General features: G+C 41.0%; 3 protein-coding genes and 1 long non-coding RNA gene across 5 annotated transcripts; 1 reads left to right on the top strand and 3 right to left on the bottom strand.

Moving 5' to 3' along the window:
• Positions 1 to 676: 676 nt before the first annotated feature.
• LOC134223722 (uncharacterized) lies at positions 677 to 1,735 on the bottom strand. Its single transcript, XR_009982685.1, has 4 exons — positions 1,679 to 1,735; positions 1,204 to 1,613; positions 1,081 to 1,138; positions 677 to 1,009 (listed from the first exon to the last, which is right to left on the bottom strand). It is a non-coding gene; the product is annotated as an uncharacterized LOC134223722 (long non-coding RNA).
• An 809-nt stretch (positions 1,736 to 2,544) lies between these two features.
• Positions 2,545 to 4,390, bottom strand: LOC134223720 (uncharacterized protein K02A2.6-like). Of its 2 annotated transcripts, none has more exons than XM_062702909.1 (2): positions 2,929 to 4,390; positions 2,545 to 2,837 (listed from the first exon to the last, which is right to left on the bottom strand). In XM_062702909.1, exons 1-2 carry the CDS (start codon positions 4,358 to 4,360, stop codon positions 2,641 to 2,643), a joined length of 1,629 nt encoding a protein of 542 aa, XP_062558893.1. In that variant the 5' UTR covers positions 4,361 to 4,390; the 3' UTR covers positions 2,545 to 2,640. The 2 variants fall into 2 exon arrangements, with proteins under 2 accessions (XP_062558893.1, XP_062558895.1); XM_062702911.1 differs by having other exon boundaries at positions 2,956 to 4,390.
• Positions 4,391 to 5,608: 1,218 nt separating this feature from the next.
• On the bottom strand, positions 5,609 to 7,726 carry LOC134223721 (uncharacterized). The gene is made up of 2 exons (XM_062702912.1): positions 7,236 to 7,726; positions 5,609 to 6,871 (listed from the first exon to the last, which is right to left on the bottom strand). Exons 1-2 carry the CDS (start codon positions 7,355 to 7,357, stop codon positions 6,145 to 6,147), a joined length of 849 nt encoding a protein of 282 aa, XP_062558896.1. The 5' UTR covers positions 7,358 to 7,726; the 3' UTR covers positions 5,609 to 6,144.
• Positions 7,727 to 18,531: 10,805 nt separating this feature from the next.
• On the top strand, positions 18,532 to 21,058 carry LOC134223719 (origin recognition complex subunit 3). The gene is made up of 5 exons (XM_062702908.1): positions 18,532 to 18,660; positions 18,722 to 19,329; positions 19,385 to 19,658; positions 19,752 to 20,848; positions 20,906 to 21,058. The coding sequence occupies exons 1-5, from the start codon at positions 18,634 to 18,636 to the stop codon at positions 21,000 to 21,002; spliced, it is 2,103 nt and encodes a 700-aa protein (XP_062558892.1). The 5' UTR covers positions 18,532 to 18,633; the 3' UTR covers positions 21,003 to 21,058.
• The last annotated feature ends 6,859 nt before the right edge of the window (positions 21,059 to 27,917 follow it).

Genomic DNA, 27,917 nt, shown 5'->3' with positions numbered 1-27,917 from the left:
TCGAGGGAAAGATAGTACTAAAGCTCGCTATGCATAATAATCGAAATTTTATTACCTTCGGTATCGACTCAACATATGGGACGTCCAAGGCACTTAATTTGACCCAACGAGCGGACAGATTAAAATTTTCGAGTTCTCTCGATTTTGCAGCACCTGGATCGTCATTCGGCGCATCTGTTTCGATCAAGCAAAGGCAGCTTCTTCGGTGTTTTGACCTGCGTGTTTCTGCTATTAAAACATCATACCAATGCCAATCTATCTCAGAAAAAACTTCCTCCAGGAACATGCTTATGAGTTTTCGGATGCTACACTGAACCAAAGCTTCAACTCTTAAGCGACTGAAACGTATTTTGCTCATGCCCTTTAACGAACATCATCCGCTTTCCGGATGATTCGCATTCGGTCATGTCGAAGTCAAATGACAAGCAGCTAGATGCGAATCATCCGAAAACCGAATGCTAGCCATTCCAAAACCAAAATAGTTTGTCGAAAGGAAATCGAATGATTTGTTAAATGATATACGGGGGAAAAAGATATGGAAATGGAATGACATACATATCCTTTCTCATGTAGTATACCTAATAATGCAGTTAATGAACCATTGGAAGATAAACGCTGAAAGAAAAAAAAAACTAACAATCTCGCACGTAAAACATTTTATTATTTGTTACGCAATAATCGCGCCAACTACAAATTAACAAAAACGTCAATCATGATCACAAATTATAACACTGTAGAAATGAGAGTTTAATATGATTTTCGCTACCGGAAGACAGCATGGAACATCACTTAAGATAATTGCTCTTCGTCAGAATGGCAGCAAACAATGGTCAGTTCCCGGATTCCCAATCATCCGGATGGCACGTGGCAATCTATTAAACTCCGAAACGAAAGGTGCAGCTTCCGTCGCTTTTCCGCTGTGTTGCTTCTGGATCAACATCATTTGCTGGTTTTGGACGTAATCGGATCAAATAATACGCAACTTTTGTATCATTCATTTGACGTATTCCTGAAAGATGCACATAAAAAAGATTTTTGCTCAACATCATTTCCATTTATAAGATTTATACGCATGCTTACCAGCTTCAGATAAAACCTGGCCAGATTACGCCAGCAAAACCTCGAACTACGTTTTAATCTGTAAAGAAAATAGATTATCGGTGTATATTCCACAGATTTCTGCTGTAATTATACGAAACTTACTTTAAATTCTCATTAACAGTATATTTTTTCCACCCGCGACCGTTACCGATTGAAAACAAATAATTTCGAGATACTGGCGGCAACAACAGAAGCATCAACATTTTCTTTCCGAATGACTTTCGTTAAGGGGCGTGCACTATAAACAATTCATCCACATATAGGATGAACCTCAGTTGCAGTCTCACCGTTTCAGGCATGAAATGAACAACCACGCGTAAATCAAAAGACAATCATCCGCATCTGGGATTATTTTCTTTTGATAGATTGACGGTTAGGCATTCTATCGTTTTCGTAATATGGAATCCAGATGATGTATAAAGAAGACTGGGAGGATGACAAATCCTACGCTTAGAGGATGATGTTTGGGCTCAGTGTATATGGTCAGCAGACTGGCACCTTTATGCTGTCTTCTGAAATAAAGTATAGGTTCCCAATCAAATTCACTGAAAAATCTAAACAGCAAATAAAAACTTACTTGTCGCAAAAATTTTTGAAACAGGAACATTTTTCGCGGTTTTTATTTTCGGTTTTGACAGATCGTTTCGAGCTGCCAGTTTAATTTTATTTTGTCAGTGTTGCCAGAAATACGAAATATAAAAGTTATTTCGACTATTTTAAAAGTTTTGATCGGAGTGCTCTTACTGTTAAAATAACAATTTTAACCTGAGGAAAAAACTGTCAAATTAAACATTTTGCATTTGATTTCAATATTTTAGCACTCAAAAATACCAAATTTCACCAACTTTCAATATAAGATATAGAAAATGTTAAAATCACAACTTTTTTTCGTTCTGTGTAGTATGAAGCAATTGTAAATAAACAATCCCACAATTTTTTCGTTAGTCAGCAGTAGTGTAGGTTAACCAATATCCTACAAGATTCCAGTTCGAAAAATGTTACACTTGCCAAGCGGGGTGGCCCAGGGTGGCCCGCCTTTCCCAAGCGGCGAGGCCCGGATAATACATCTTAGGGTAAAATCAGCAGTGATTCAAATCGTTCGGGGCTGTCAGTTTGAATATGAATCTGAAACATTCATTTTCCCAGCAGCTGTTCTAGATTCATTTTTTATACCAGTCAAATGTCAAAAAAAATAAAACTGGTATAACGCTCCGTTCTATTTTCTGCAGATTTGAACCACGATTGAATCACGAGATTCAAATATTTTCCAATTGTTTTGGTGTATGAATACGTCATTTTATCTACGGATCAATCCACTTTGCAATTACGGCGCCTTTCTTGGCGCCAACATGATTGTGATAACTGGTCAAAGAAATGATTAGACGATTTTCCAATAAAACACAATCCTCCATTTTAATCTACAACTCATCAGCACTCACACACTCACCCCCTCAGATACACTCTTAACTCAAAATACCACATCCTCCCCTCAATCAATAATAAAAATGACAATATTACAGAGCGATATAGTATTGATATTCAATCTTCTGATAACACAACCCTATTGAGGTATCTCTTTGGCTTTTTAATCAACCGGGTATCGCGGCGTTTTGCAATCGGTCCTTCGTTTTCAGAGGTGCAGCGTTTTGTACCATTCTGCACCGAATCAGATTCCATCAACTGAGAATGATCGTTCAATTGTTGTCCCGGAACACATACCTCCTCCTCCGAGGGTGCTATAAAACAACAAAAAAAAAGTAAAAACAATAACGATACAGATTATTGAATGAAAGAATTGAGAAGAAAAACAAAAGAATTCTACTTTACCATCATTACCAATAACACTTGGCTTACGTTCTACGTATTTCTTCAGATGCTTTATGTTGCGATCGTATGTCTTTCCTGAAGTGGAGTCCTCAATAGTGGCTCGTCCAGCTCCTTGGATTTTGATGACTTTATGAAAAGCATTTTTGTACGAAGTGTCAGCTTTGTCCCGTTTTTGTTGAGTGACGAGCACTGTATCTCCTACGTCGATTTCGGATGATCTAGCTCTACGCGAGCTGTCTTCTCTTGAATTGCGGCAAAATTTTGCCTGTTGATCTCGATCTCTTAGCTCTGCATCAAAAAACTGTTGCTGATCAGTACGCAGATCCGGCAACACACTCCGCACAGTTCGTCCAAACATCAACTCCGCCGGTGCAATCTTTGTCACATGGTGCGGCCACGAGTTATATGCTGCTACATAATCAGCTAAGGCTTCCTTCCAACTAACTTTCCCAAGTTTGGCAATCGCAGTGATCTTGTTAATACCTTGCATACTCCGTTCTACAAGACCATTCTCTGTAGGGTTCAATGGTGTGCTATTGATCAGGCGCACTCCCCAAGTTGTACTTAGCCAGGATTTCAACTCGACACTGTTAAAAGGTGGTCCGTTGTCGGCTTTTAGAGTTTTTGGAATATAGTATGTGTTGAAGACTTTCTTTAGGGTTCTTTTTACAGCTTCAGTATCCGTTTTATCAAGCGGCACAGCGACAAGAAACCGAGAATAATTATCCGTCAAAACTAACGCTTTCCAGTTGTTAACTTCCGATGCTGAGGCAAAGTCCATTGATACGTAATCCCATGGATTCTGAGGAAGTTCTGTCATCACAATGGGCACTGGATGTGAAGACACAGTAACAAGTTGACATTCAGGACAGCTCCTAACAAACTCTTCTGTATCGCGGTCTATACCAGGCCACCACAAACCTTGTCTTAAAAAATTTTTCATGGTTGACATCCCAGGATGACTTCGATGGGCCAAACGAAGCGCTCGATCTCGTAGTGTTGACGGTAAAACCATTTTTTCCCGTTTCATTAACATTTCTCCTTTCAAATACAAATCGCCCTGGAATGCCTGGTATTTCGAAATTTGTGTCGGCCACTTCTCGTTTTTGTCCAACCACTCAATGACAGTTTGCAGTTCGTTATCTTCAATTAATGCCCTTTTAACGTCGGCGTTAGTTAATGCCAACAACTGGTTGTTTATAATACTTGGACTAGCCGTCACAGAAAATAGCTCGTGGGGTTCCTCTTCGATACCAAACTGAGGCATTTCTCGTTTGGCTCCAATTCTTGATGCAGCGTCTGCAATATTGTCCTTCCCTGAAACGTGTTCAAAGTCATAGGTGAAGTGGTCCATTCTTAGCATCCAGCCTTCCGCCCGTGATAAGATCCTTTTCCCAACATCTTTACGATTTCCGTTCTTTGTCATGAACATGAGTGCCTCATTATCTGACCGCAACGTAAATCGTCGACCCAATAGGTAATACGCAAACTTCTCCATCGCCCAAATAATCGCTAGCGCTTCTCGGTGCAATTGTGGATATCGACACTCGGCTGCTGTCAGGCTTTTCGAAGCACAAGCAATTATCCGACGTTCTCCTGTTTGTTCTTCTTCTTGCACCAAGATTGCCCCTAGACCCCACGGGGATGCATCTGTATATAGAATTGTTCGATCATTTTCTTTGAAGTATCCTCTCTTGATCAGGTCATTCTCGACTTCGTGCTTGAGGTTCTCAAATGTTTCTTGGTGTTTCTCGGTCCATTCAAACCTAGCGTTGCTGACCAGAAGATCACGTAGCAATTTGGTTTTATGCGAAAAATTCTTAATAAATGGACTTATGTACGTCAGCATACCCAAAAAACTACGCAATTCAGGTACATCCTTTGGCCGTACAAAAAGCTTGATGTCTGAAATTTTGTTTTCCATAGGTAAAATGCCAGTACCATCGATCGTAAAACCAAGAAAATCTACCGTACTCTGATTATACATCGATTTCTCTTCGTTAACTGTGAGATTATTCTCACGCAAAATTCTTTTCACTTCCGCCACATTTTGCTCCAACTCCTGCAAGCTATCGCCAAAGATCAGGATGTCGTCGAGGTAGATTATTAAATTCTTACACTTCATCAAGAGCATCTCCATTACTCGCTGAAAGAGCTCAGGAGCGCAGGACAATCCGAACGGAAGCCTCCGAAAACGCATTAGTCCGTTAGCGGTCATGAAAGTAGTGAAATGTCGAATTTTCTCATCTAACTCGATGTGAAAATATGCATCTTTCAGATCGAGTTTAGAAAAATACATCGTTCCATTGGGAATATCCGTCCAAATCTTATCGAGGGATGGCATAGGATATGGCTCACGGATGATGGCCTTGTTAACTTCACGGTAATCAATAACAATACGGAAATCAGAAGAACCCTTGGGTACTAATACCAATGGAGAAACGAATGATATTATATCATTCTCTTTATCCGCCCTCTCGATAATACATCTCTCTTCCATCACACGCAATCTTTCATTAGTAGCAGCTTCGAATGCTTTCGGGATGTTGTATCGAATGATTTGCTTTGGCATAACCGAATCATCTACCTTGAATTTCACGGCGGTAATAGGAATCTTCGGAAATTCCTGTTGCTCGTTTTCATGCGCAATGGTTATCTTGGGCTCTAACTTGGTGTCAGATATGGCAAACAAAGAGTTTTGGATCCACTCGGATCTTTTGGGCCAATGTGAACCAAGTCCAACAATCGCCCTGTTTCGTAACTGAGCAGCGATAAATCAGTTCCCTTAACCACAAAAAATTTGGCCAACTGCAACGGATGATTACTCACACCAATGAATGCTTTAAATGAGCACTCCACTTCAAGCGGTCGTTCATTCCCATAGCTCCGTAAAATTTCTTCTGGATGGAGAACAAAATCCTGTATCACCGATCGACAATTACGCTTGATCTTCTGCCATCCATTAACCGTTATGGTGTTAACAGTAGCGCCAGTATCAACCAAGAATTGAAACACTTCGTTTCCGATCTTACAATCGACAAATCTGGAATCTTTGTAATTCTGTGTACCAGTTGATTTGGTGCCAGTTATCAACTTTATGAATTGATCATAAATACCAGAAAAAAAATAGTTAAAATATTATAAACAAAATAAGCTTTTTATTTATTTATTATTGTAATCATTCAATGTATGCCGAACAATTTTAGTTAAACGTGATTACTTTACCTGATTTATTTTTCGAGCTTCCGTCTTGATCGATGCATCTCTATCAGACCAGCTTTGCCGGCTTCTAGCTGAATCTTCGCTTTTCGAGAAACAAAACTCGGAAAAATGCCCTTCTCTTCCACAGCTGTAGCATTTTACACGATGGGCCCGGCATTCCTTAGGGCCATGAAGTCTTCCGCATTTTGAACAATATTTATTTAAGCCATTGTAGCGGCCCGCATTGTTCGAGAACCTTGCGCCCCGGTACCGATTATTCCTGTCAAACATTCCCCTGTCTCTCTGCATACCTACTCCACACCGCGAATTATAGTGCATTGGACCAAGTTCAGATTTCCGATCGAATACAGCGCTTACTGGTTTCACCACACAGCCTTCACCTACTTCCTCAGCAATATTTCTATCGTCCACCTTTATAGCTTGATGTCCCTCTTCTGTATCCATCCGAATATAGTCAAGATGTCTACCATGGGCCATAATACGTTCCAGATCATTGTTAAATATATTACTCATTTCATAAAGCTTTGATGCGATTGCTGGTACAGAACGTCTGACCAGTGCCTGAATAAATTCCTCTTTACGCTGTTCTGCCTCAAATTCGCAAAACTTTGCTTGATTCTCCAATCGCAATACCCAATCAACAAATGGCTCGGATGCAGTCATTCTCATTTCACGGAACTTCATTCTTTCTTTCGTATAATCGCACGTTTGATCAAAATACCTATCGCAATAGAAGACAAATAAAAATGAAAACTTGTCTTCAATCATGCTGGTTCTCAATCGATAAAAAAAAGGCAAAAATAACTAACGTAATGCAGTTCTAGCGCAATTCATATTTAAAAAAAATCAACTGGTAGACATTTATTATATCTTGTTATAGCTAACCTTTTCTAGTTAACTGGTGATTCCCTTCATGTAAATTGTAAATTGTCATGCTCCAAAATTTGTAAAGTTCGTTTGATTGGTGTTTTTTTTTTCTTCAATGAAATTAAACTTAACAAATAAAAAAATCGTAATTTCAAATCTCGGTTAAGTAAAAAATTGAAAGAAAGAAGAAAAAAAAAGAAAATGTAAAATAAATCTACCTGTTTAGTGCTGATATCGTTGCACTGTAGATGTTCCCTGCATCGGCACACAGAAGCTCCTGAGTTTCGATCACGCTCAGTAAATAATTACCGGCGAAGATCTTTAATCCGGTCAAACGCATAGCAGCTCCAACTGGTTCTTTACAGGCAACGATGCGCTCAAACTGGTTCCGAAAACGAACCCACTCTGCTTTACGTTTGTTGAGAGGTAGATTTTCATCGAATGGCTGCAACGGCCATGAACCCGACAGCCATTTTGTTACGTTTTCTCATCCTTTGTCACCATATTCTCAGCAATTTTCACTTCGCTATTACTCTGGACAGACATTTTCACCACAGATTCCACATTCTCATCACTCCCAAGCTGTTCAATTAAATCATCCGGCAACGGAATATCGCTCACTGTCCACAATCCACTCATCATAACAAAAATTTATCCAAATAGCTTTATGCATTAAAAAATTCTTCCAGCACACTTTTCGGCGTTACCGTTTTCCACCAGTACAAGCCACTCACTAGTTAAAACATCAGATCCGCTCTTTGGTTAAACAAAACCACACATACACACGCATCATCCTGGCTTTTGGCCGCCAGCAGCTACTTTCTAGATTGCTTTGACCTCTTTGATCGCCGGCATCTCCGATGCTTCGTATGCTTCAAAACAAAACAAAAACACACGAACACGTAAGCTACTTCGACTTTTTGTTTCTTTTACCGTACCTACAGAAACTCACTCAGTAGTTTCCGTACTGCTTCTTCAATTGTATTTATATGCGTGTTCACGTGAAAATATGCATTCATTTTTCCAGCACCACCCGTCACTCGTGCCGCCGCTCTACCCTGCATTTTACGTGCGGAAGCAGTGTTACCAGTTTTTTTAAATCTCAAACAAACTTTTATTTGCTATATTTTTATTTTAATATTAGTAAATGTTTTGCTAATTGTAAAAACGTTGGCATTGAGATATCTGATGTGATCAAAATAAAAGGCGTTGGTTCTGCTGGGCTTCGCTCGCTTGAGTTCTGACTGTACATAATGTAATACAAAGAAGAAGAACAACAACAAACTATAATAGTTGGCCGACTACACTTTGACGAAACCCAATAATTCAACAATCTCTTGCTATAGCTGGCCTTGGGCTTAACCCGACTCAATTTTGACGAAACTCAACAGTTCAACCATTATTTTCAATAGTTGGCCTTGGGCTTAACCCGACTCAACTTTTGCGGAACAAAATAGTTCAAAAATCAGTTGCAATAGCTGGCCTTGGGCTTAACCCGACTCAACTTTGGCGGAACATTCATTTCATTTATTTAGTTAACATCTAAACAGATAACACTGAATCAACAATTTGACGCCACAATACACGGTTCGAGGCCGCATCTCTCCATCCTCGGATACGCCCCACGCTCGCCAAGTCGTTCTGCATCTGGTCTGCCCATCTCGCTCGCTGCGCTCCACGCCGTCTCGTACCTGCCGGATCGGAAGCGAACACCATCTTTGCAGGGTTGCTGTCCGGCATTCTTGCAACATGTCCTGCCCATCGTACCCTTCCGGCTTTAGCTACCTTCTGGATACTGGGTTCACCGTAGAGTTGGGCGAGCTCATGGTTCATTCTTCGCCGCCACACACCGTCTTCTTGCACACCGCCAAAGATGGTCCTAAGCACCCGTCTCTCGAATACTCCGAGTGCTTGCAAGTCCTCCTCGAGCATTGTCCATGTTTCATGTCCGTAGAGGACAACCGGTCTTATAAGCGTCTTGTACATGACACATTTGGTGCGGTGGCGAATCTTTTTCGACCGCAGTTTCTTCTGGAGCCCGTAGTAGGCCCGACTTCCACAGATGATGCGCCTTCGTATTTCACGACTAATGTTGTTGTCAGCCGTTAGCAAGGATCCGAGGTAGACGAATTCCTCGACCACCTCGAAGGTATCCCCGTCTATCGTAACACTGCTTCCCAGGCGGGCCCTGTCGCGCTCGGTTCCGCCCACAAGCATGTACTTTGTCTTTGACGCATTCACCACCAGTCCAACTTTTGTTGCTTCACGTTTCAGGCGGGTGTACAGTTCTGCCACCTTTGCAAATGTTCGGCCGACAATGTCCATGTCATCCGCGAAGCAAATAAATTGACTGGATCTATTGAAAATCGTACCCCGGCTGTTACACCCGGCTCTCCGCATGACACCTTCTAGCGCAATGTTGAACAACAGGCACGAAAGTCCATCACCTTGTCTTAGTCCCCGGCGTGATTCGAACGAACTGGAGTGTTCGCCCGAAATCTTCACACAGTTTTGCACACCATCCACCGTTGCTTTGATCAGTCTGGTAAGCTTCGCAGGGAAGCTGTTCTCGTTCATAATTTTCCATAGCTCTACGCGGTCTATACTGTCGTATGCCGCCTTGAAATCAACGAACAGATGGTGCGTTGGGACCTGGTATTCACGGCATTTTTGAAGGATTTGCCGTACAGTAAAGATCTGGTCCGTTGTCGAGCGGCCGTCAACGAAGCCGGCTTGATAACTTCCCACGAACTCGTTCACTAATGGTGACAGACGACGGAAGATGATCTGGGATATCACTTTGTAGGCGGCATTAAGGATGGTGATCGCTCGAAAGTTCTCACACTCCAGTTTGTCGCCTTTCTTGTAGATGGGGCATATAACCCCTTCCTTCCACTCCTCCGGTAGCTGTTCGGTTTCCCAGATTCTGACTATCAGTTTGTGCAGGCAAGTGGCCAGCTTTTCCGGGCCCATCTTGATGAGCTCAGCTCCGATACCATCCTTACCAGCTGCTTTATTGGTCTTTAGCTGTTGAATGGCATCCTTAACTTCCCTCAAGGTGGGGGCTGGTTGGCTTCCATCGTCCGCTGAACTGACGTTGTCATCTCCTCCGCTGCCTTGACTTTCACTGCCTGTACTCTCAGTGCCATTCAGATGTTCCTCGTAGTGCTGCTTCCACCTTTCGATCACCACACGTTCGTCCGTCAAGATGCTCCCATCCTTATCCCGGCACATTTCGGCTCGCGGCACGAAGCCTTTGCGGGATGCGTTGAGCTTCTGATAGAACTTGCGTGTATCTTGAGAACGGCACAGCTGTTCCATCTCCTCGCACTCCGCTTCTTCCAGGCGGCGTTTCTTCTCCTGAAAAAGGCGGGTCTGCTGTCTCCGCTTCCGTCTATAACGTTCCACGTTCTGCCGGGTACCTTGCTGCAGCGCGACCGCCCGCGCTGCGTCCTTCTCCTCCAGAATTTGGCTGCACTCTTCGTCGAACCAATCGTTCCGTCGACTTCGACCCATATACCCGACGTTGTTCTCCGCTGCGTCGTTAATGGCTGCTTTGACTGTATTCCAGCAGTCCTCAAGAGGGGCCCATCGAGCTCACCCTCTTCCGGCAACGCTGCCTCGAGATGCTGCGCGTATGCAGTGGCGACATCAGGTTGCTTCAGTCGCTCTAGGTCGTACCGCGGCGGTCGTCGGTACCGAACATTGTTGATGACGGATAGTTTTGGACGCAGTTTAACCATCACCAGATAGTGGTCAGAGTCGATGTTAGCGCCACGATATGTCCTGACGTCGATAATGTCGGAGAAGTGCCGTCCATCAATCAGAACGTGGTCGATTTGTGATTCTGTCTGCAGTGGTGATCTCCAGGTGTACCGATACGGGAGGCTGTGTTGGAAGTAGGTACTGCGAATGGCCATATTCTTGGAGGCGGCGAAATCAATTAGTCGTAGGCCGTTTTCGTTCGTCAGCCGGTGAGCGCTGAACTTTCCAATAGTCGGTCTAAACTCCTCCTCTTGGCCAACCTGAGCGTTCAAGTCTCCTATGATGATTTTGACGTCGTGGCTTGGGCAGCTGTCGTACTCACGTTCCAGCTGCGCGTAGAATGCGTCCTTATCATCATCAGTGCTTCCGGAGTGTGGGCTATGGACGTTGATTATGCTGAAGTTGAAGAACCGGCCTTTGATCCTCAACTTGCACATTCTTTCATTGATCGGCCACCACCCGATCACGCGCCTTTGCATATCGCCCATCACTATGAAAGCTGTTCCCAGCTCGTGTGTGTTGCCGCAGCTCTGGTAGATGGTATGATTACCTCTAAACGTTCGCACCATTGATCCCTTCCAACAAACCTCCTGCAGCGCTACGATGCCGAATCCACGGTCCTTGAGCACATCGGCGAGTATGCGTGTGCTCCCGATGAAGTTGAGAGATTTGCAGTTCCACGAACCGAGTTTCCAATCGCTAGTCCCTTTTCGTCGCAGTGGTCTTCGCCGATGGTTCCGGTCCGTACTCTCTTGTTGATTGTTCGTTGCTTAAGATTTTTAAAGGCTGGCTTGCAGGGCCTGACACCAAACCCCTAAATTTCCGGAGGACCATTCCTCCTTATTTCCGGTGGACCATGGTGCACAGTTTCATAGAGTCCTCGCTGGCACTCGGACGATGATCAGCCGCCCCTAACATGGAGAACAGACGCTGTTGTGAGCCGATCCTGACATGGAGAACAGACGCTCAATAAGATTTGCACCTCCGGAAGGAGCAAACCCCCTTCCCTGTCAGCATACGACCATAGTTCCCACCGGGGTTGGTTACCCGATCTTCCCTAAGGTTGCTCGTATCCCGGCCAGCACCGCGGGGAGGTAGGGATAGGAGTTGCTGGGTAAGAGGCTAAGGACCGCGAGATGGGGTCTATTTTATTCCTTCAGGTACGCGAAGTACCAATGGTACGCTTTACCCAGCATTTGCCGTGCGGAACAAAACAGTTCAAAAATCAGTTGCAATAGCTGGCCTTGGGCTTAACCCGACTCAACTTTGACGGAACTCAATAATTATCATTTGCAATAGTTGGCCTTGGGCTTAACCCGACTCAACTTTCACGAAACTCAACAATTCAACAATTATTTTCAATAGTTGGCCTTGGGCTTAACCCGACTCAACTTTTGCGGAACAAAATAGTCCAAAAATCAGTTGCAATAGCTAGCCTTGGGCTTAACCCGACTCAACTTTGGCGGAACAAAACAGTTCAAAAATCAGTTGCAATAGCTGGCCTTGGGCTTAACCCGACTCAACTTTGACGGAACTCAATAATTATCATTTGCAATAGTTGGCCTTGGGCTTAACCCGACTCAACTTTCACGAAACTCAACAATTCAACAATTATTTTCAATAGTTGGCCTTGGGCTTAACCCGACTCAACTTTTGCGGAACAAAATAGTTCAAAAATCAGTTGCAATAGCTGGCCTTGGGCTTAACCCGACTCAACTTTGGCGGAACAAAACAGTTCAAAAATCAGTTGCAATAGTTGGCCTTGGGCTTAACCCGACTCAACTTTGACGGAACCCAATAGTTCCAAAATCAATTACAATAGCTGGCCTTGGGCTTAACCCGACTCACCGCAAATTTCAAAAATAAATAAAAAAAGAAAAGAATAAAGCGTCATGCATCATGAGCATTACGACTTCTGCAATTTTGGCAACACTTCTGTAAAATTTACTTTGAAACCATACGATTTTCTTCCTTTTTTTTTGCATATATAAATAGACATAAACTTACCATTAGTGGTAACAATCCAAGCAAGTCCGATACACACGTTTCGCAATAAATGAATTTTCAACTATTTTGGCAGGATCGCCAATGTGATAACTGGTCAAAGAAATGATTAGACGATTTTCCAATAAAACACAATCCTCCATTTTAATCTACAACTCATCAGCACTCACACACTCACCCCCTCAGATACACTCTTAACTCAAAATACCACAATAATGATTTTATTTAAATGAAAATTTGAAAAACATGAGTGGAACACTGCTGGGGAAACCAGCGAGTTTATTCTGTTTTGCTGCGGATTCAAACTAGAATAGTGGTCGAAAATTTGGAATAAAACTGGATCACTACTGATTTCACTCTTAGGGTCTGTCTCATTTGGAGAATTAAACTTAAAAGTGACAGTTCGAAAATTAAAAAATCACCCCGTTATAAGAATGGTTGGTGCTACCCAGCAATTCCAATAGGACATCGATGGAAAATGATTCGATATCTGTCAAAAGTAATCTTGCTCTGCGAGCAGGGTTATTTGATAATTATTGAAATGTCACTTTTAAGTTTAATTTCAGTTTAATTATCCAATTGAGACAGACCCTTAGGTAGGCTTGTTTTGTTCGTGGACAGGCTTACTCCCCCCCTGAAAATAATCTCGTGAAAATTTGTTTTATACAAAATGCTTTTTAGGCTGTGAACCAAGGGGTGGGACGCTAAGCACAATGTTCCAAGCACACATTTTAAAGATTTTTACTCATAAGTGTGGCACCGCGTGGCACCACACTGTGGCACACTTTTGACATTTGAATGATCAGAATAATAAATTCTGGCAACATTGCCAATTTTTTGTTTTGACTTATAAAACGAGTGTAGCGTGACGTCACCTGACGTGATATGAAAACAAAATTTACATTATTTACATTTACATTTACATTTACAATATTTCGACCGCGTTAAATTACGAGTGAATTCACAAGGGGACAATGTTTACATTTATTCATATGGAGCATGGGGACAACATAATTAAAGGAAAGGAAGTAAAAAGATAGTGTTACCTTTTTTGTTTTACCTTTTTGTTTCAATGCTTGAGGAGACTATACGAAAATCACAAAACAGTCGATCATGCAAATCACTGATTTTCTTGAAAGAAAATCGTTTTTTCAAAAGTGCTGTGCTTTTGACAACATATAAAATTGTCGCATTGGAGAAGCTTGATGATACTCGAAATGATACTTCCAATTAGGGTCTTTCCGACATTTCTCACCAAAACGAACGCACGGTTCGTGGTTTCAAACAATCCCATTTGATTTTGCCATGACAGCTGCTTGTGGTTGCAAACAAACTAAGTAAAAGTGTGAGCGAAATGTGTGTGTACGTACACGCTCACAGAAAGCCTAATTGGGGACTTACGTAACGCTAAAAATGGCAGTTTTCAACTCCCTCCCCCTGTCACACTTTTTGCACGAATCATCTGAAAATTTTGTATGGATCGTCACACTTCAGGCAACCCCCTCCTCCCACCAAGCGTCACGTAATTTATGGATGTTCTTGTGTCTTTTTGAGCCTATATTTTTGCCACTGCCTAATCATTGGGATAAAATAAATACTGATACCGATGCTAATTAACGGAAGTTTTGGTAATTTCTTCTGACAGACGTTTCACTCTCTTGATGTTTGCAGTCGCTAGTGTTGCCAGATATTTCTGACTGTCAACATGACAATGTGCCGCATACTTAAGGTGAGGCACAAGTTATGACACACTGTGGCACCAAGAATTACAAGAAGTGTGATGAACACAAATTAAATTGTGCTCAGCATCCCACCCCTTGGTTTGTATCTGGGTGCTGCGGATAGAGCCGCTTTTCTGCTCTCAAGCGAGTAGAGGGATATTTTGAAATCAATCCCATAAGCAAAATTATTTTGCAGTTACTTGGCTGTCAAACATTTCCCGCTCTTCGAATTTCGCTTTCCATGCTGCATGAAGGCGCTCAAATGCGCGAGACTCTACATGACTTTACGATGGTTTACATACATTCCTGCTTCAATCAGCTGTTGAATGTCGTGAAATTTCGTAACGAGTGCTTTTTAATTGCATTCCTACTAATTTTCAACTCGAAATATAATATGAAAATATTTGTTACAAAGAATACAAAACTCAATCTAAGTTTATTTTTATTTTTTTCCCAAATAATAACAATACTTCTCAATATAGGATCTGAAACGAACATAACCACAATCTTCAATGTTTGGCTCCGGCACAATAGAAAAATTTGGCTTCAGTATGACAACCAAATCGATTCTATTCGCACCACCCAGGTTTGTATGGCTTTTTTATGAGCATGAGCATGAGCAGGATAACCGTACAATTCGTAGTTGCTACTCCGTGATTGATTAGAACTTGCGAAATTGCACAGGGAACCAATTGAATGGAGCTTGGGTTTAGCTAGCATTCTCAATGTGCAAATTTCGGAAATTCAATGCATTTTACTAAGTCAATTACGGCGCCGGCCACGTCCTTACGGTCATCAAGGGAAGGAAGGATTATTAGTTCAACTCTCGTTGCTACTAGAGACCGAGTATACCTCTGCATCTCCACGATAGTCTTAGGATAGGATATTGGGTTAGTACGAAGGGATAGCTTATCTGGATTCACTTTGGTAAGTGATGCGATCTATGGGATAGGAATATATGAATGAGAATTAGAAGTACTAGAGTAATGAGAAAGTATTAAAGTGAATTCTAATGGGATTCATTTTTACAATTAGAATTTGAATGCTATTGGATTCTAATACCACGCACACGTCTACCACACCATCGCTACCCGCACATCAACCTCACACATTCTTACTTGTATGAGGCCTGCACGAGCATAGCGACCGTATATAGCATTCGTATGCGGGTACAAATGAATACCAATCTATTTTTACATTTTATTTACTGCTACTAAGTAACAGGCAGCTTTTTATAACAATTCTATATTTAGAATCATACTTGGTAGCAATGAGAATTTGATTTGCAAAGAGATTGAGTTATATGATTAACGAAATTATCTAATAGGAAATTGGAAAGGGCCAGGGATCAAACCCTTAATCTCCTGCTTATGAGGCAGAAGCAGTGACACAAGGCCACCAAGCACCCTTCATTCGCACCACCCAGGTTTGTATGGCTTTTTTATGTCGAAAAACAGCCCGTCGATACTTCCGAATCTTTGTTATTGTGGATTTACTTGACCAATGGATTCGAAGGTCGGTTCACTTGCCTATTTCAAACGTTCCCTTTCCCAGCAAGGTTTGCCAAACTCAATAGTGCTGTCCAATGAGAGCTCGAAGTAACTCGAAGTTTCTCTCTGTCCTGCTCATGCCCATTTGTTGACAAAAAAGAACGAGCAGGACGGGAACAACTTCGAGCTACTTCGAGCTGCTCATTGGACAGCACTAATAAATGTTTGGTAGATTACCTTGTTTTTTGCTCCTTGTCTATCACTCGGTCTATCAAAACAGATGTCAAAACATCGGAAAAAGAAAGAGAAGTCCGAGAGAAACAGCAAAAAGCACGTGGCAGACTTGTCAGTTTTGACAGATTTTACTATGAAGACGGGTGTGAAGGTGAAAACGGCGATTTCAACGACCGTTCATGGAGCGCTTATTTCGAACGGTCGGGTCCAATAGGGAAATCCACGTACAATATCATGGAATCAACGAAATTAAAACAAAAACATTGTACGCTATATTGAACGAATGGTGAGTAGGCGTATTAGCCTTCTCTTCAGTCCCCTGGTGCCAGCTCCCATTTGTTTTTGCTCTGCTGTCAGGGCCAATATACGTCGAAGTGGAAAATAGACCGAGAAATTTTAGTACAAACTGTCTGCACAATAACCTTCACAGCAGAGATGCCAGATTTGAAGACATGTCTTCAATTTGAAGACATTTGAATCTCTGTGAAGACATTTATTTCGTGAAGACAATTTGAAGACTTTTCAAAATATTTGAAGACTTATCTACTTGTTTGAAGAAACTTGAAGACAATCAATAAGCCAGCGTGAGAAAATATAATTGTATTTCTTACTTACTTATAATACTTCTATATGTAAATTATACAAAATAAAATAAAAATAATATTTGTCTCGGGCATAGAATCTCAAACATAAAAATACATTCACACTAGCTGGCTGATAAATCCAACGCATTTTAGACCACATACGCACTTAACTTTGAGTTGAGCGCTGGTTAAAAAAAATCCCGATGGCGTGTATGTAAAAAGATATTTCGATTATTATATCGGAGCGCAATGACCGATCTAATTTACGGCAAAACTAAATTGAGCTCTTCTATGGCTTGATTCAATCTATTCAACCGTTGAGCTAGAACCTGAACTTTTTCTAAACTCCTTCTGAATTCATTTGATCTTTTCGGTATTTCCTCTAAATATCCGACGGGAAACTCTTTGAATTTTCCGTGAATTTTTGAAAGAATTTTCTATGGAAATTTCAAAGAATTTTTCGTGTAAAATAAAGAGAATTTCCGATGAAAATTATGAGCAAGAGAAATGAAATTTCTACAACTCCCACAATATATCCCCTTTTAATTTCCACAAGAAAATTGACTTCATTAATTTTCATAGAAAATTCTTACGAATATCGAAATTCGAAATTCGATATTCGTAAGAATTTTCTATGAAAATTATTGGAGTTAATTTTCTTGTGGAAATTGAAATTGTGCTGGTGTTAAATGGATATTTCTCATAATTTTCATGGTAAATTTCTACGGGAAAATCTCCCTAAAAGAAATTCAGAGGAAACTTGCTACACACTTTCGTCACAGAGAACAGACGTTCATCTTTGATCGTGTGGTTGTGTAAAGCTTTGTACTGGTCATTTTGAAGTATGTCGTTATGCCCCCGTTACGCGGTGCTAGTGTGCTGATAATGTTGGTAAAAATTAGCCGTATTTTACTTTTCAGCGCTAGTGTTCATTCCTATTCATTACTAGATGGCAGCATCACTTTGTTTACGTAGTGTAAGCCAACGCTATCGCTTGGTGAAATTGAGTTTGTATGTCGGGCAGTCTGCGTTGGCGGCGCTGCGGAGCTTTACATACGTTTTCAACAAAATTTTGTATGGGCCTCCATGTCTGTTCTCTGTGCTTTCGTTAAATTCTTCCTTGAATTCTTTTGATTATTCTTCTAGAAATATCTTTGAACATTATTCCAGTATTTTCTCTGCGAATTCCTCTATGAATTTCTTCCAAAAATCTTCCTGGTATTTTTTCTGTAATCCCTTCAAGACAATGGTCCGGAAGTTTCAAGGATTTTTCCGAAAAAACATCCAGGAATTCATTTGGATCCTCCAGAACTCCTTCAGTAGTTCCTTCACGAATTCCTCCAGTAGTTCCAGTAGTCTGGGTGTTTCTTCAAGTATTTCACAGTAAGTTTGGAATCCCAAAAGGATATTCTTTAAAAAGAAATTTGGAAGAATTCCACGTGAAAATTCAATTAAAACATCCGAATCAGTGCAAAATCCAGGGGAAACTCGTTATAAAAAAATTAAAGAATTTTAAAGAATATTCTCTTGAAATTGTATGTTTAGAAAATTAACATTATTCCACATCAGTAAAACAAGGAGATTATTGAATTTACAAACCTATTTGATTTTGAAATTTCTCGCTGATAATCATAATTTTAATATTGAAGACATTTGAAGACATTTTTAAACGACTGTGAAGACATATGAAAATATCATCTGGCATCCCTGCTTCACAGTCTCAGCTTCACAGCAGTTTGAAAGCGCGCAAAATAATGTGAATTCAATTGTTTTTGTTTGGTTGAATTTCGATAAAATCAATTAATTAGAAATAATACGATGGACTCCACAATTTCAGTTTCAAAGGTGAGTATTTTGTAGCATTTATTCATTAAATTCTCAACCGCTGCAACATTCCATCGTTCAGGGCGTCTTCGTGTTCAAAAACGGTGCCACCAAGGCTAAAACCCGCCGTCAACGGCAAAAATGTAACAGCCTGTTGGATCGTGCGACGACGAACGCTTTGTGGTATCGAAGTTACCGGAAACTATGGCTTAAGATTCGAGACCAACTGGACAGGCTCCAGTCGGGCAGTTATAGCAAAATTTTAGACGATTTGCTCAGCTTCGTGGAGGGAAGCTACCAAAGCTTGGAATATGGTGGCGTCCTGCCAACGGCCGCTCTGCTGACCGGGATCAACCAAATCGATCATATGGTTCAGTTTGGAACGTTGGCCGGGAAAATTCGAAACAACACATTTTCGCTGGTAGTGCTACTGCAGTCTAGGGATTGTCCCACCATGAAGGCTGCCGTGGAGACGCTCGTTTCCGGCTTTGTTGAAGACAATCGTACGTTGGAGGAGGACGATAGCGAGAGTCGTCGATTGAGAAGAAATCAGCTGAATCTAGGGGTGTTGCGAGCATGGTATCTGGAGAAGCACGAACATCTGGACCGAAAACCTAATCTCACGGTAATTGTGCCGGATTTTGAGCTATTTAATCCGGAAGTGCTGCAGGATTTGTTGCTGGTACTAAAGTAAGTTTGGTACTTCTTCAGATATATTAGATGATGTTGACTTTTGTATCTCCAGTTCGTATGCAGCGGAATTACCATTTGTGCTGATATTCGGCGTGGCTACGTCGGTGACAACAATTCACAGCGTGTTGCCATACCATGTGACAAGTAAAATCAAGCTAAGCATATTTCAAACCGAACCATCGATCGTGAATTTGAACAAGGTACTGGAGAATGTTTTACTGACACCCTACTGTCCGTTTCATTTGTCTGGCAAAATGTATAAAGTTTTGACTGACATATTTTTGTTTTATGATTTCTCTGTGAAAGGATTCATTGAGGGATTCAAGGTGAGTAACCACAAGACAACACTTAACACGACTTTTCTACTTTTCGCATGTACCTACACGGTTGAATCTTTTTTAATTATTATTTATTTTCAGTACGCTCTCATGGAACATTATTGCCGTGGATCCATGTATGCTCTATGCAGCGTGACTAGTGATCGAGAAGATTTGGAAGAAATTGTGGAACAGCTGAGTGCTGCTGATTTGGAAGACATCAGGCAGTTGTTATCATTTCGACGGCTGATCGAATCCCTAAATAATCCCCAGGAAGTGGTGGATTATCTGACAAAAGATGACTACCTACGTCGAATGTTACCATCGATACTACTAGAAGTGCACAACTTCTGGTTCACCTTTCATTGCACACTGGAGGTGCTACTGGTCCTGGTTCAGGACTTACCTAAAGCTCCTTTGGGAAAACAATTGAGAGAACTTTACTCTCAGTGCATAACCACGGATGTAACCCAAACAGATGAATACCGGGAATGCATTCAATTTGTGTCATTCATGTCCAAAGAAGAAATTCTCTCGAAGCTGCTTAAGATGCTGGAAGTGATCGACAAATATATGAGAAGAAACGATGAGGCTTCGATAAACGGAGAAACAATTTTTGAACTGGAAGCATTGGAGACGATCTACAATAATTTGGAACGATTTACTAAGGAAATTTGTTCAGCTGGTATGGAACGAGTTTTGATAGACGCATCCGAGACCGGATCCTCGATCGTTTCGCCAAAAATGAATCGTCAAGAGTTGAAAGAAAAACTCTTGAATGCTGCTCGTCAACCGAAAGTGGAATCTCCATTCATGAGGTCGATCAGTAGTATGATTTCGCACCTCACCAACGACATTTTCCGAAAATATCTACGTCCATTCAATCGAGGCCCTCCCTTGATAGAACTGTTTGTGTACAGCGACTCGGCTACGATTCGACGGCACATAGTAGGAGCGCCACGTGGAGCAGTTCATACGGCACTCAACAATCCACACTACTATCTGGATTGCAAATGCTGCGCACTGGACGAAGATTGCAGTTTAGTTCCGACGCTTCCGGATTTGTCGGTGGCGTACAAACTGCATCTGGAGTGCGGACGGATGATCAATCTGTTCGATTGGCTGCAGGCTTTCCGCTCCGTTGTCGATGAAGTTGGAGCTGATGACACTCAAGAGCGACAGGTTGATCCCAAGATACAGTGAGTGTGTATGATACGAATAATATTTCCCATTTCAAAATTTGGCATCACTTTCAGAGCACGGTTTACAAGGGCAGTGGCCGAACTGCAGTTTTTAGGCTTTATAAAATCGTCGAAGCGGAAAACCGATCATGTCGCCCGGTTAACCTGGTAAGTTTTAGTTTTGCTATAATTTGTTTTATGAATAAAGCTTCGTAATTTATTAATGGGCACGTGCTGTACAAATATTTACAGAGAAATTTCATGAAAAGTTCTTAGCTGAATAATATAATAAATACATATATAATGAAGAATACAATGCTACAAATTGATAGCATTATGACAATGAACTAATAGAAACGTGTGTGAATGTGCGTCTGTGTGTGTGTTTTTCTTTTACAAGGGTTTATTATTTATTATCAGACTAAGGCCGGAGCGGCCTGTGCAGTGCATAAAAATCTTCTTCATTCAGCTCGGTCCATGGCTGCACGTCGCCAACCACAAGGCCTTCAAAAATCTGGGACAGACAACGAGCACTGCTCAAGGTGAATAGGCTTGGGCTCCTTCCCCTCGAAAAGGTGTTAGCCGGGTCCCTTTTTCTCCTTGCCTTGATCTCTTCTCGGCGTTCGTACCACATACTTCCTTACTTGAATCCTCCTGACACTCCTACCGGCGTCAAAGGTTGTCCACCAGTTCCGCGAAGGAAACTTCCAGCGGCTTTCGCAGGGTATGTTTTCGCGCATCGCGCCGACTTCGGGTTGCAGATGCGGACCGACAGTTCCGGTGGAGAATGACCTCCGCACTGGCGATATCTTACATACCCGAAGTGCTTCCTTTTTCTTTCTTCTGCAGGTTAGCAAAAGACTTCCGGTTCGCCGGCACGGTTCGTTGATCATAACTCCTTGATGCCTCAAAGCCCGCACAAACAGTATGGCAGTTGCTGACCATCATCACTTCTATTTTTTGGTGAGCAAGCTGCAGCTTGACTCCATTCATCCAGTTTTCAACTGCGTCATTCGTTCATCTCCGCCATTAGCATTTCTACTTCTTCCAGCTACTCTCAGGTTATCGTTAGGGCGACATCATCCGCGAATCCGAAGATCTTCACGCCTTAGGGCAACTTCTACTTTTTTGCTATATATGCTTTTCATGCTATATATTGACACTAAATATTAGATGTGAGCTAGAACTGTGAAAATGCAAGCATTCATAAGCAACGCAGGTTATTTATTTTTTTCATAATTCAAGTGTTGATAATGTAATGTAATGCTAAAATAATAATGTAATGCTAAAATGGCATCACTTTTCATGTACACAAAGAGAAGACCGATCATATGGTCATGTAAACAATCCATTGAATCTGGACGAACATTTGAGAAGGTAGCCAACTGCATCATAATTTTACATTCATGTAAAATGCATGTAGGAAATTGTGTAATTAGGAGAAGGATGCACAACAAATCAATCTCAGATGCATGTTTGAGGTTGTTTATGCGTATCACTATAATCTGTGCGCTGTACAGGTATTGAAAAGGACGTTAATATTTTGTGGAAATATATAGAGTTTGATACCTTTTGAAATGTTTGTGTACTTTGTACAAAATCAGATCTGAGCGAATGAGTAGGCTCTCCGCAAAAAAAAGAAGCGAACAGCAAGAAAAAGAAGTCGATTTTATGTATGACATTTGAACCTTAACACCCCGTTGTACATAACGTTTCACAGCGTTTAGCCTTGCGGCGCTACCACCGACGAACCGGCGTGTCACCCCATGAAAAATAATTCAAATTTGCTGCCCACAACGCCATGTTTAAAAATCATCGAACACTGCCGCCACCCCCATAATGGCTCGCGAAGTTTTCGTAGCTCAGTCACCAACCTATGTGTATTAACATTGCAGCGGAGTTGTGTCTTAGCTTATTTGACAGGAGCGATCGCCCGCAAAAGCGAATGACCGTTAAAAAGTGGTGGACAATCAGAGACCGCCAGTGACACGTCCGGCTCCCAATGGCCTCCCAGCTGGCACTGTTAAATGCGTTTTTGACGTCAATCGTTACTTCTGCACAGAACCGATTGCCGCACCTCGGACGCCCTCTCTTCAACTTCATTGAATTTTGCCTGCTCCGTCATTAAGTTCAAAACTGCCACATCGCCGTCTGTTCAGAAATCAATTGTATCTGATAAAGTTACAGTGAAATCTCCTTTACTCGATATTGAAGGGACCATCAGGTTAGGGAGGTATCGAGATAGAGAACACATTTATATTCGTCCGAGTAGTTAAAATTTGTTTCCTTATTAAGTGAAGTGAGAAGTGAGATGTTCGGCGTGAATAGTGAACAGCGAGAACTGATAAGTGAGAAATTAGATATTCGCAACAAGTACAGAGTAGTGAAAAGTGAATACTGAAAAACGGAAGTGAGTATTGAGTAATGAAATGTGTGCAGTAACATGTGAGTAGTGTAAAGTGAGAAATGAGAAGTGAGAAGTCAGTGATGAAAAGTGAGAAGTGATAGTTGCGAAGTGAGAAGTAGGATGTGATTAATGACATAAACAGAAGCAAGGAGTGAGAAACGAAATGATGATAATTGGAAAGTGAGAAGCAAGATGCTGAGAAGTGAGAAGTGAGTGGAGAAATAAAAGACAGAAAGAAGGAAGAAGAAGAAAAGAAAGGAGGAAAGAGAATCTCGGTTTTGCTTCTCGTTCCCTAGTCCACACTTCTTCCTTTTTTTAAAGCTTTAATTTTACTCCCTTCTCACAACTCACTCCTCATTTCTCACCCTCCTCTTCCCACTGCTCTATTCTCACTTCTTACTATTTATTTCTCTTCTCACTTATTACTTCTGACTTCTTATTTCTTAGTTATCAATTTTCACTTCGCATTTCGAATTTCTCATTTCTAAATTCTCACTTCTAACTTCTCACTTTTCATTTCTCACTTTTTACTTCGCTTTATTTATTTCTTTAACTTCCAATTTTTCACTTTTAACTTCTTATATCTCACTTCTGACTTTTCTCACTTATCACTTCTAACCTCTATCTTCTCACTACTCACTTCGCACTTTAAAATTTCCAGTTTTCATTTCTCACTTCCCACTAATCACTTCTTACTTCGTACTTCCCACTTCTCATTTCTCACTTTTCGCTTATCGCTTATCACCAGGGATTGCAGAAATCGCTCTCAATAGATAACGATAAAAGAGAGGCAAAAACCTCTTCGAATCATAACAAGCCACGAAAACAAAACTATTGCACTTGTAATCTTCTTCTTCTTATTGGCATTACATCCCCACACTGGGACAGAGCCGCCTCGCAGCTTAGTGTTCATTAAGCACTTCCACAGTTATTAACTGCGAGGTTTCTTAGCCAGGTTACCATTTTTGCATTCGTATATCATGAGGCTAACACGATGATACTTTTATGCCCAGGGAAGTTCCAATCCGAAAATTGCCTAGACCGGCACCGGGAATCGAACCTAGCCACCCTCAGCATGGTCTTGCTTTGTAGCCGCGCGTCTTACCACACGGTAAGGAAGGCCCACTTGCACTTGTATAATACAAGTTGGAATAAAAACTGATTCGGATAGGCGGCCCCCACCGATGGGGTTTGATAAAATGCTTTGTTCTCGCTCATTTCATGTTGGGGACCATATTTTTTCCGCACAGATGTTTAAAACAAGTTGAAATGCATCATCAGAACCGGTGCCCTCCGCATTTGTGGCTTATTGGAAGAAATTTATCATGGGTTGTAGCCCCCCGAATCTGTTCATTATCGTAACAGCTATCGAAAAACGTGTCTCATGGTATGCCACCTATCGAGAGTGTATACGGACATGAAAGTGAGTGATTTGCTCATTCTCATTTGGATTCAAACCCTGCTTATCACTTCTAACTTCTAATTATATCGTGCATGCGAACTAATTCTGACACCATCGAGTTAGCGAGGTGAAACTGCATTGGAAAATTACTTCGAATTTAAAGAATATCATGTGAGGGAGATATCGACTATCCACACATAATCTATCTGTAGATATCCATATTTCGTTATCGTTGTCGTTACCAGTCCATATCATCGTAAGTCCATTGTGCTCATTTGTCCATGTGGTGAATACAGTGATCGTTGCATTGTTCGGTTGCCATTAATCGAGGTCAGTCGTCGGCAGCCGTGTCGGTGAGGCGCGTTCCTCAAAATGCCCCCGTACGGACTGCGCTTCTGGCGACTGACGAGGGTTTGGTGGATGAGCTGGAAATCGGGACCCCCCATATTTTTTAAATTGTTGACGATTGTAAGAACTGTGTTATGTCTTGCCTCGCGTCGCCTTTCTCATGAGTGACTATATGATTGTTACCAGTAATTCGGAAACACTCCGAAAGTCAACGAGAGATTGAATACTATACAGTAAGCGGTTTTGCAAGCGAGTCCGCGCACGTTTAAAAACAAGCGATAGAATACAGTCTGTCGCACCCCGTGGAGAATTTCAACTTGCGGCTATTATTATTTTTATTATTTATTTATTTTTATTTATTTTTGTTTAAAATTCAGTTTATTGTCATTTATAAGTATTCACGATATTGTTTGGAATTCAAAAGTCTAATTCAAGGTGAAAAACTAAATCATTAACATCAATTTTGTTTTTAGAGTTATCAACAAAGTGGATATAGGGTAACCGGCGGTAATGTTGGCCCTGGATGTAACATTGGCTCATCACGCAAATAATCCAATATTTCAGCGATAATACGTCGATTTGTAGGGAGATATTAACCACTGCTTCTTTAGAAAAGTGTATCAAACACATATCTGTATCATAACTCTAGATTTAAACATTTCTTAAACTATTAAAAGCAATTATCTTGCGTGAAAAATCACTTTGACTCGGTTTTTTAGCAGCCATGTTTCGTTGACTTATGCAGGCTGGCTGTGCTAGAGTTTTTCTTTTGCCCAATAAAAGAGTTTTCTGAACCGTCTAAGACGAATTAAGTACTGTCCATTTAATTCCACCAGTTAATTTTTGTTATCTTTGCAGATACGTATTTCGACCACAACTGTGTGGTCGTCTTCAGTGTCTTGTACTTGACTGGACAGTACAGTATTAAATGGACAGTACTTAATTCGTCTTAGACGGTTTAATATATTCCACTAAAAGAGCTTAATATATTTTTCTGAGAGTTTTCTGAATGAACATACCTGCTTTCGAACATCAGATGAATGGATAACAACCACACTATTTCAGCTATCATTTTTATTTCACAATTTCCATTAGTAAAGCGACATAATTAACCAAAACTTTTTTGGACAATACTGGGGGCACCCGTAGCCAAATGGTGGCATGCGCTTTCGATTTGTAGCACCACGTTAGTATAGGTGAAACTCTAAAATCAAAACATTCTCACCAATAACCCGTACTGGAGAAAATAACCGAAAGCTGCAGATAGAATATCCGATGCTTGCGATTAGGTTGCTAAGATTTTTTGTAAAAACAGGTTAATCCACTCAGCGGTCAAGTTTCATTCGCAAATTACATAACGCTAAACTCAACCCACACCAAGCCTCTAGTAATGCTTCATGTATGGTAGGGTTCTGAAATTTATAAAGTCCTTTACGTTCAGACAAGTACCTTCCCACAACCTAAAACGTCATGTAGTTTGTAAATGGGCCCTCATGATGCTTTTCTCGAATCACGATATAATCGCTTTCATTCGCAGAACATACCAAAAATAATTGCCTACCTTACGGCTTCCAAACACGATTCAAGCATCAACCTTTCGTGGTTCGATGCATCATTTTCTTCATAATTTTGCAAATAAATGATTCAATTAGTGTAAGAATATTTAGTTTTATCATCTTTCGCACGAATCCTACAAACATTTTCTCATTTGATAATGGAAAGATACAATGGATTGTATGTTTCATTAAATAAACTTTCAACGTCATTTCATGTGCATAATTTCAAGTCAAATTACTTGACAAATACCTTCATCATAATTTAGATTTATTATTGCTTGCAAAAAGTATTTTGATCTGTTAAATGATACCGAAAAAGTATTCTTTCAACTCGGGAAGTTGAAACACGTGAGAGTTTTGAGAGGATTCACAACAGCTGATCGATATAGAGAGGAGTGGAATCAAACGCACGTACCAATCATGAAACTTCAATGCAGGCAGAGTTAAAAACAAGCTTCCAATAATTGTATTTATGAATAATTGTGTAATAATATCAGGTAGTTGGCACAGTTATAACTGTTAATGCACAGTACAAAGCAAGGAATTGCCTTGAATAAGTTTTACAATTGGCTTTCTTCAGTAGTGCGTTATGCATCATCCCCACCTAAAGCATTGTTGACGTTTTGGAAAAAAGTTTCTTTGAGAGTATCGCGAGAGCGAGAGCAACACAACTGCCATGGTTTTTACTAGCAGTAAATCCAATGAAAATAAATACTAAGGTATGGAAATCCATATATTGTGTGCGTGCCTTTTGTGTATGGCGAAAAAGCTTTCACTTCTACATTCGAACGAGCTCCCATAAGAAGCTGTGCAAATATGTACGTCACCATTTGCTGTTTACTTTTTCCATCATCTACTAATACACTTGCATTTGGTCTTCTTCCTCACCTTCTATCTATTCTCATTGCAGTAAATCTCAAAGTTATGCGGCAGCCAATAATTAACGAATGCAATTTGTTTGAAGGCACAACATGAGGGCTAGAACATGTAGCCTTTTTGCAATTGCAGTTTTCAATACAGTTTTCATTTTAATTGCATATTATTCGGCAACTCGGCCGTACGAAAACCATTTTTTTTTGTTAAATATCTTGGCTGTGCATATGCACAGCATATGTTTCGAAATGGACAAATTGATATGAAATTTGCGAAAAAGAATCCACGTGTCTTGGAGGGACTCGAACCCTCAACCTCCTACTCTCTAGATAGGCGTGATAACCCCTACACAACAAGACCACTTAAAGGTCACGTTTGCGGAAAAGCCATCAGAATCCGAGTACCAACCTCCACCGCGGTTAGCTCTCTTTTTCTCAATTCATGGCGTGTTGGAAAATCTAAACGGTAACGTTTTCGTGCCGCTTGCTTATTTTTTGCTAC

The sequence above is a fragment of the Armigeres subalbatus genome, chromosome 3, assembly GCF_024139115.2.
Source record: "Armigeres subalbatus isolate Guangzhou_Male chromosome 3, GZ_Asu_2, whole genome shotgun sequence".
In the NCBI taxonomy this organism is placed as follows: Eukaryota; Metazoa; Arthropoda; class Insecta; order Diptera; family Culicidae; genus Armigeres; species Armigeres subalbatus.
The sequence above is the reverse complement of the archived record's forward strand: the minus strand, read 5'-3'. Positions and strand labels throughout refer to the sequence as shown.